This window comes from Nothoprocta perdicaria, unplaced genomic scaffold (genome assembly GCF_003342845.1).
Source record: "Nothoprocta perdicaria isolate Ctin4 unplaced genomic scaffold, notPer1 scaffold_172, whole genome shotgun sequence".
NCBI lineage: Eukaryota > Metazoa > Chordata > Aves > Tinamiformes > Tinamidae > Nothoprocta > Nothoprocta perdicaria.
This window is the reverse complement of record NW_020454894.1, coordinates 1,077,579-1,086,832: the sequence shown is the minus strand read 5'-3', so window position 1 is coordinate 1,086,832 and position 9,254 is coordinate 1,077,579. Positions and strand designations below refer to the sequence as shown.

Below are 9,254 nucleotides of genomic sequence, written 5' to 3'. Positions count from 1 at the left end.
GTCAAAGTATTTTAAGTACTCCAAGCGTGCTCTTTAAAACAAAATCAGGCCTATTTCAACTGGAAGGAACTTACACTGAGGTAGTTGCAAGTGATTTGTGTTACCTGTATTTCACTGATCTCTTACTGGTGGGTTTATGAGATAATTTTAGTTTGACCCAATATAGTTATTATGTAAATAACAAAATGAAAAACTCATGAAACAAACTATTTAATTGAAACAGTTACAGGCAAATCATGTTTTTTTTTTTTTTTTAAGTAATAGGACATTAAATCTTCTATTTCCTTCATATTCCACTTACATTTGCTGAAAAAAAAATCGACAGCACTGATCTATTCACTGAATATGAACAGACGGGTTTCTGAGTCAGAGCTGCGACCATTCCAAACTCAGCCATTCAAAAGGGAAATACAAATAATCTTCAGGTTGGCTCATCTAGCCAATTATCTCAAAAAAAAAAAAAAAGGAAAAATAAGAAACTGTCAGAATACACAGAGCAAGTCCAGGTAAACATTTAAAATTTATTAAACTTTTTGGTCAAAATAATTGAACAAGTATGTACAATCCCACTGTATTAGCTCTATTATGTATTTTAGGAACAAGGTCAAATCTAATGCTTTAATGACCCAGAAGTTCCACATTTCAAGATTTGCAAATAGTGTCACAACCAATATACAGTATAAGTTTTTCTTTTTAATTTAAACTTTATTTGTAGAACCTCAACATTAGTTGTACTCACTAGCTTACTGTGAACAAGAGTGGCACTCTATGGACATTAATTGAGAGGGTAGTAAGAGACATTTTGCTCTTGCATATGCATATCTGATTCGGAAATCATAATACACCTTCATTTCTTGAAAACGGAGTGTAAACCACACTTCTGAGTTTCCACTGGCAAGCTCAAGGGTCTGTCTTTCCATGACGAGTGCCTAACTTGCAGGCACATTTTAGGCTGTAACTTCAAGCGACCTGATGCTACCAGAACGTGCTGCGATCATTTCAGTAACAACTTTACACCTAGGCCAGTCTAGGGGGGAGAGAAGGCTGATGAATTTTAGGCCCCTTTGGAGGAAGAAAATAAATAAATTAAAAAAAAAGTACCTAAGGCTTTAAAAAAAAAGTTAGCAATAACAAAGATACAGTAACAAAGGCAGGAAACAAGAGCTTGTAGTCTCGGTATTTTCCAACCCCTTGGTCAGGGACCCCTAAAGTTAGAACAGGCTAAAATGTATTAATCTGTGTTGCTGCTTGGCATAATCAAAATAGGGCTTTTTTGCTGGATTGAACTGCAATGTTAAATACAATATATTATGCCAAAAATTTAAAATAAAGTACACCAAGACAAACACTAAAAAGGTTTAAAAAACATAATGCACGTAAGGTATGGCTCTACCACTGAGAGGCAGCAGAAACTGAGTTTTTTCTCTTCAAAGAAGAAATTGTTAATTTATTCCTTCTGTGCAAGGCGATTACCGTCTATTAAGGCTGTGCACATCTTTAGACTAACCTTTTCAAACTCCTATTTGGTATGCACATGGCATTTTACAAAGACCGTGCAACTTAAACTACGCAACAATTTTATGGAAACTAAATTTAGAATTTGAAATACTACACAAAAAAGTTCAATTAGTCTGCCAAAAATCAGTGTTTTGGGACAAATATTGTCAAATCTTCCCATGAGAATTATTCTGCACAATTTCAGTACATGCAATAAAAAAATAAAAAGACTGAATACATACCTTCAGATTTAAAAACACTTTTTATAACTTGTAATTTTATTAAGTGGTTTACACCAGAAGGTGTGGTTATAGATACAGTCGGTGAGTAAATAGTCATGGAAACCTGTCTACGAACCCAACTCAAGACCTACTTAAGTGCTCAAAGGTAAAAACACCTAAGCCTAGATACAGGCCAGAGGAGGAATGTTTACAGGCATTAAGCACAATATATGTTTCAAAAGGCCCAAATATTACAGCAGAGAAAGAGCGCAAGAGATAGAAATTACATTTTTATGACAATTTTTCTTCTTGGGTGTTAAATTTTTGGTCTATAAACTGGAAAGGAAGGCTGAGACTTAAATAAATACATTTGCTTTGAGTATTGGCCTTTTTGAGCAGTGTCCATCAGTTCTGCTTCTAGAGGGTTTCTCAGAAAACTGCAACTCTCAGCCCCTACCCTCACTGAAGGCAGAACCACCCCACGTGCTCAAAACCCAGGTCAGATTCTCTCCTTTATCTAAAGGGAAGTAAGTGCATCAATGTTCTTCACTGGTAGGACAACAAGGCCTTCTCTTTTACAGATAAACAACTGAGCTTAACTATGCAAGACGAAGACTCTGTCCGCAGGTAAGTCATCTCTAGTTAATTTTGTCCTGGAATATATACAAATTATTGGTGGCCGCGACAGCGATGATGTTCTCCATGGGATGCCACGCTGTGTGAAGAATCTTCTTGTTGAAGTCCAGACTGTCAACGCTTATCTCGTCTTTCTTTCGTTTGCCCCCCGTACACACTTTGCGCGGCTTCAGGATGGCACGAGGTTTGCTGCTCTCCCTGGATGCCTCCAGGGTGATGTCCCGCCGCGTGTTCCGGTCAAACATTCTGAAGAAGTTGTTGTAAGATCCCGTCATGATAGCACTGTTTAAAACAGAAGAGGACTCTGTTGTAGTGAGGTTTCCAGAAGTGATGCTGCACCCCGACCTTCTCTCACGCCCAGGGTGACCGGCAGAGCAAGTGGGGCGCGTTTGGCCCCGCTCTCCTCCCAGTACATCCCCTTCCTCAGCTCCCTTCCGACATCAGCACTGCCTCCAGCTCCACCACTTGTGCTCCAAGCTCTGGCCCTGGGGAGCACCTCCTTCCAGCAGCATGCAGCAGCAGCCCTACCCTTAACATGACAAAAGCAGGCATTGCTATTGCCGCTTCACAGCTCCCCGCGGCACGGCGCAGCGAGCAAAGGCCCCGGCAAACGGCTCCGCTGAAGGGCAGTGCGGCCGGGGCGAGTCCCTCCCTCGCACAGGGCACGCCGGCCTCGCTCACACACACCCGCTGCCACTCACAAGTCCCCGAGTCACTAAGGGAAACCCATTATGCGAAGACACGAGGCAGCCCCTCAAACATTTCTGACCCTCTTTGCACACAGAAACTAACGTGCTTCTGAATACGGCAGGAACAAAAGGCTTCTGAAAATACTCTCAAAAACTAACTTCCAAGGAATAGCTTCCTTGCAGCTTTCACAAAGCACTTTGCTTGAAATTCAAGCTTCAGTTTTCATGTGTGTTGTATATAAGCACTTATCTCTACCACCTGAAATCAAAAAAAAGCCATTTCCAAGAGGTAGAAACTCCACTGGTTGTTAACATCTTAACTACCTCAGCCTTTTAACAGTATTTTGTAAAGCATTTTCTTTCTTAAAGAAAAAAACAAAAACAAGAAAAACCCTATGAACCTCAAGGCTAGGACCCAACTGAGCTAGTATCAGCACAAAATATATTGCTCAGGCTGGATTAGGGAACCTACCAAGGCAAAGAATTTTTTTCTTTAACAAAGAGTGGACAACATCACAACCTATGACAAAATATGTTATTACATGTTACATAACAGATAAGCCTGAACTTAATGATACACACATTTTTTAATATAAGGTTGACTAGATTTCTTTTTCAAGCAATTCTAAGACCAAGGGTTTTACTGCAACTTTAGCAGAGTTGAAGAATGTACACAACATCTTTTATATGTTTTCTATTAGACATTGCAAATGTTTTAAAATAGGAGTGATACAGTACAACTGCTTTCCTGTGAAAGAAGAGCAGTGCTAGTAACTGCTGAATGACATCTTTTCAAGTTAACAGGCTGCTTGACGTAGCTTATTGATCCCGGCAGCCTCTTCCTCTTCTACGTGTCCTGTTTTGCAGGGACGCGTGCTCTAGGCGTTTGCTCACCCTGGGACACATTCTCTGCCCCGTCCACCAGTCAGCTTTCCCAGCCCGGCAGGGGCTGCCCTGGCCTCGCAGCAGGGTTCTCCAGCGCCTCCAAACCCTGGAGTGGAGCTGCTGGCCTCCAAAGTACAGCAACTTGAGGCCAAAGCTGGTTTCACAGGCTGACCCTGCTACCATCAAATCAAAACTAGTGCCTTTTCAACGAACAGCTCAGAACTATTTGGTGACAGGCAAGTCACTGTTCTAAGTATTTCGGATTTTTTTTTTTTTTTTGTAGAAAATATATATTTGATATATTTGCAGGATACATTCATATGAAGTATGAGAGCCAGATCTGCCATGATTTCATCCAGGGGTTGTAAGTGCATTTTAGAAGCATTTAATACTCGATATTACTATATCTACTGACAGGAAACATGCCCCATTTGGGTCAATAAAAGTGACTTTGCTATCCGATCACAACGCTCCCACCATTTATTGGCAGGCAAGACAAGCATTCCCACTACTCTGAATAAATCATTATCTAATGTAGTTTTATTCTCCCTAGCCTAAAGAAAGCCCAAAAGATGAAATGTATTAAACTGTGCTAACATACTAAATCCAACGGACTTTAATGCGGATTGCATGTGCACTCTTACATACCTGCTGAAAACAAAACCCAAGTCCCATGTTCACAGGTGAAGACTTAAAACAGAAAGTCCAGATTCTTTAAAGCTTTGATGACTCAGGTGAGAAAAACTCACAAGCAAAAGTTTATTCTACTCCTGTAACTTGAGGGTGGAAGGCTGACAACTGAAGTCTTCTTGCAAAGTCAATTTATTTGAAGCAGTAAAGTTAAGGACTGTCTATGTGCTTCAAAACTAGATAAAAAGTTTCAGAAGTTGGAGAGGGCAGGAGGCTGGACAAAACCAAAACCAAAATTCTGTAAATACTTTACCTATCAGAACCGTTCCAGCAGCATTCAAACTTGTCAAAGATGCAGTCATTTTCATAAAGGGAACAAAGCTTGCTTCGAAGATACTCATGAACCTTTTTGAAACATTTAAAATTATGTTAGACAGCTTTAAAGAAAAAGAAGAAAGGGGAAAAAAACATGCAAGAAAATGTGACCACCATACTTGATATGTCTCTACAGGCCTGTTTTCCATATTGAGATCCCATACTTTAACCGAAAGGTAGTCTCTCGTCATCATGTATCGACCGCTGTGACTGAATTTCACATCAGATATTGACGATATTATTTCTGAAAAAAATGATCTGCTGCTAGGATCTTCAGGTTCTTCAAAAACTGCAGATAAAAGATAGTTACAAATGAAGCCACCACCAGGTTCTACGTCTTCCAATATTTATCTGTACTGAAACAACTTCAAGTTGCAATCTCAGTTTCTTTTAAAATAAGGTTGCTGTTCAAAAAGACAGTTTTAGAAGACTGTTTAACAGTGTTAGGCCTTAGTCATCAGTTTGCTAGATGCCAAGCTCCAACATACTCTCAAATAGAGCACAGCATCAGCAAGCTACAGTTCAGAGATTTTAGGGATGAATGAGAGAAGTTGAAAGACTGTATGTGGATATGATAAACATCACTGATCTACTGTTGAACAGCACTAAGAAAATGCAGAGCGACCTTGATGCAAGATATTACTGCATGACCAAGGTATTTTGGGAGGGAGATATGTTTTCACTTTCAAAAGTTCTACCATCTACTGAAATGAAGTACTAGTATCAAAACTTGATAAGAAATTGGCATGATTTTAGAAAGAGCATAAAATAGTATTGTTTGTGCATCCATCTCTGAGTCAGTATTTTCCAATAAAAGCTATCTGGCTTTGTTTTTAAACAGACTCTTTTAAACAGAAGTTACTCAGTAAGAAACATTTTAAATGATTTAAGAACCAAGTTTTACAACTAATAAAAATATCATGATTAGTTAATAAGTGAAACCAGCTTTCCATATCTCAGCATTCCATATCTTGCACTGTACAGATATTTCTTTCCAGCAACATGACACCCATATCTTCACTACAGAAAGCTTACCTGCAAACCTCAGTATGGTAGGTAACCCCACAGGCATGATGATACAAAAGCCACCACACCTGCAGCAGTGAACAAGACACACGAGGCCGCGTGCAAGGCAAGGCCAGGTGTCCTTATCACTGCCCTGGGCGCTCTCCTCACCTGGAGCAGCGCTCGTGGCTCAGGGTGAACACGCTCGTGTTTCACCCCTGCAAGCCAGCTTCAAACATGACACAAAGATCATATTCTATCCCAGCAGGTGCAAATGGTCACAAATTAAATTTATTCTGGGAACCTCAGACCAGTTCCTATGTGCAAAGTCGAATAAACTGCCCTGAACTGGCATTTGTTAAGCAGATACCTTTGAGAAGCACCAAGACTGAGTCTGGACAGAAGACAGGTCTCACTGGTGCCAAAAGTACTTGTCCCATCAGTTTATGATGCATAAATGGGTAAACAGGAGCAGAGTCAGATGGTCAAATGTCTCATGCTACACTTCTGCTTGCTGATGGCCTAGAACAAGACAATTAAAATGTTCCATTCTACAAAACTACCACCCCTTACCTTGTAAATTCTTTACCAAGAAGCAGAACTTGGTATTTTTATTTATAAAAAGAATACCTATGCAGTCTATCTTGCACCAGAAAAGAGAACAAAGCCGTGAAAAGTAACTCACATTTTGAATGCCTATCACAGAGAGCTGAAGAACGCATATCACAGAGTCGAATAGTTCCTTTGCTACTGCTGTAGACAAACACATTACAGTGATGAGGGTGGAACTCTGCAGCAGTGATCACCTCCGTCAGCTCCTCCATGTTAGCAGGCTTGATATCTACAATATCTGGAAGGCTTTGGTAAAGGCAAATATTTTATATTCAAATCATTTCTAATAGACAGCTATTTAAAAAAATAAAAATAACATTAAAAAAGATGCATACCTATTTTAGAGAATTAGGGCAAGATCTTTATTTCTACTATGTGCAATTTACATAAAGTAAAAATGACATGAGTAGGTAAAAATCTAGATTTTACAAATCAATTTTAATACATGCTGGAAATAACTGAGAAAGAGCAGTTACAGAATGGATCTCAAAAACCTAAGTTAGACCTAACCACAGAAGCACAAAGAGCCAAGAATTTATATTTTTCTTATAAGCTCTTTATTTTCATAGTAGTAACATAAAAATAACCCAAGATTGTCCTTAGAATGGATTTAGCCTCCACAGTGCCAAATAAGCCTCCAGTGAGTTAACACTCTTACGCAGACATCTCATAGGCCCTCTCAAACCTCTCTTCACAATGCCTTCCTGCTGAATGAGGAAAATACATTCTCTCTTTATTTACCTAAAGCCTTAGAAAACCTAAGCACGCTTTGTTTGCATTTCTGCAGCTGCTATTTTACTGCAAATTTACCAATACAGAACATACTGTACATTTTTAGATTTTCAGGACTGGAAAAATAAAAGATTTTCCAATATTTTCTATTGATAATCATATGTGCCATGGAAAACTCAAACTATACATTTTTTATTTCTTTCAGACAGCTAAAAGACCTTAAACTCCGCAAAAAAGAATTTGCAGTAACACATGATCTAGTTTTCATCTTTCTGCTCTTATTTTAAATAAACTCTGAACTTCATAAATAAAGGATGATCCCAAAGGCCCTCAGCTGCTCTTTACATAGAAACTACCTGCAGTATTTTTACCAAGTTTCCCAGTAAGAGAATGCCCAAACTCATGAATGAATGAGAGCATCCAAAGGCCTCCTTTCCTTGTATTAAACCTCCACAGATTAGAATAATCCAGAGTAAAACACTTATTCTGATCAGTAAAATTCAAGTGGTTCTGTTAAACATACAGATTACACGTGCTCTGTGGTTCATAAAGGACAAAAAAAGGATACTAAAACTTCTATCTGTGATTTCTAAATGCCACAGATTAATTCTTAGATCATCTGCAGAAAGGTATGTTTCATGATCACTATTTACTGAAATAGAATTTATGTGATAAGTATGTGCATTTGCAAATATCCTTCTGGGGCTTGCTTCTACCATTAGGTCCATGGGTTTCAATATTGGCACCTAAAACACAAAAAAAGAGCAGTCAGATGTGGCTTAAAAGCAGCATTGGTTTCAGAAGACTTAATTTAACACACTCCATGGGCTCCAGTTGCAGCCTGCTGGATTCCCTACCATCCCCCAATTTTCCCATCAGGAATGTACGTTTGTCTTAATTTTTCAAAGAATTGCAGAAGATAATGAGCAGAGCTGCAAACCTCAAGAAATATATTATACTTTACCTAATGGCAGATACTAAAAACAGAATTTACAATTTTTTTTCTTTTTTTCTAGTTCTCAGTACTTCTCAAATCCTTACTGTTCTAGCACCACAAAGCCTCTGATGTGGACTTCTGCAAGAGTTACTTGTGAAGTGCAGAAGTTCTGCACATCCAGGAAGACATGGATTGAACTAGCTCTTCTCCCCTGCCCTCAGATTAGAGGGAGGCTTAGGAAAGAAAAGTTGGCCAAAAAAAATCACAATTGTTTTATCTGAATAGTTCGATTTTATGAACACATGGCCACTTCTCACACAACGACTTGGTAGGAAGGCAGTTCCTCAGAGGCAGGCAGATGAAGCCTCCCCCTAGCTCCCTGCCAAGGTTTCGCACTGAAGAACAGAGGAATGGTTGAAGATGGCCCATGGCCACCTATGCTCTCCCAGTACGTGCTGCTCAACAGAGCAAGAAAAGCAACATCACGCATGCCCAAGATCTTCCTGGAACACAAAAGCCATTATCAAAGAGCCCTGTAATTGTCTTCACCGTGTCTATCTTACAGGGCATTTGTATCATAAACGGTAATGATTAATTTCAACCTGTTACTGTTTGCTAGGCAATCTCCCTGCGTGACCATGACTGCTCGTAACTCTTGGTTCCTGCTCAGATGGGAAACCAGACATACGTCAGTGCCAATCGCCAGCAACGGTGCTGTGGTGCAGGCTGGTCTGCACGTAAAGGGTGCAACTCTGAAGAGCTGCTTCTCCTCCGAGCCCCTCTGCTGCCTGCGGTGCCTGAACCCCCAAGAGCGGCCACGGGGGCGGCTAAACACGGGCCAGGCCCCCGGCTGGGTACCGCGAGGGAGGCAGAGCTCCCTCCTCTCCCCAGCCTCCTCCTGCAGGAGACGTGTTGGCAGCTCACCCCAGCCTTCCTTTCCTAAAAAAGCTGCACATTCAGAAGACTAATTTGTAAGAGGGAGGTTCTTGCTTTTTGATGCCTTCCTCCCACTCTGCTTCCTAAATATAGTCAAGT

At 40.1% G+C, this 9,254-nt stretch overlaps 1 protein-coding gene across 1 annotated transcript in view; it reads right to left on the bottom strand.

Annotated features, from left to right (window-relative positions):
• Window positions 1-553: 553 nt before the first annotated feature.
• The window catches only part of PPP2R2D (protein phosphatase 2 regulatory subunit Bdelta), a 29,028-nt gene continuing 20,327 nt past the window's right edge, over window positions 554-9,254 (bottom strand). The window contains exons 6-10 of the mRNA XM_026036216.1: window positions 7,851-8,028; window positions 6,624-6,788; window positions 5,053-5,222; window positions 4,872-4,963; window positions 554-2,636 (exon numbers count right to left, since the gene is read on the bottom strand). Of these exons, the coding sequence (XP_025892001.1) occupies window positions 2,357-2,636; window positions 4,872-4,963; window positions 5,053-5,222; window positions 6,624-6,788; window positions 7,851-8,028 (885 nt within the window). The 3' untranslated portion in view covers window positions 554-2,356. The remainder of the gene's footprint in view (window positions 2,637-4,871; window positions 4,964-5,052; window positions 5,223-6,623; window positions 6,789-7,850; window positions 8,029-9,254) is intronic.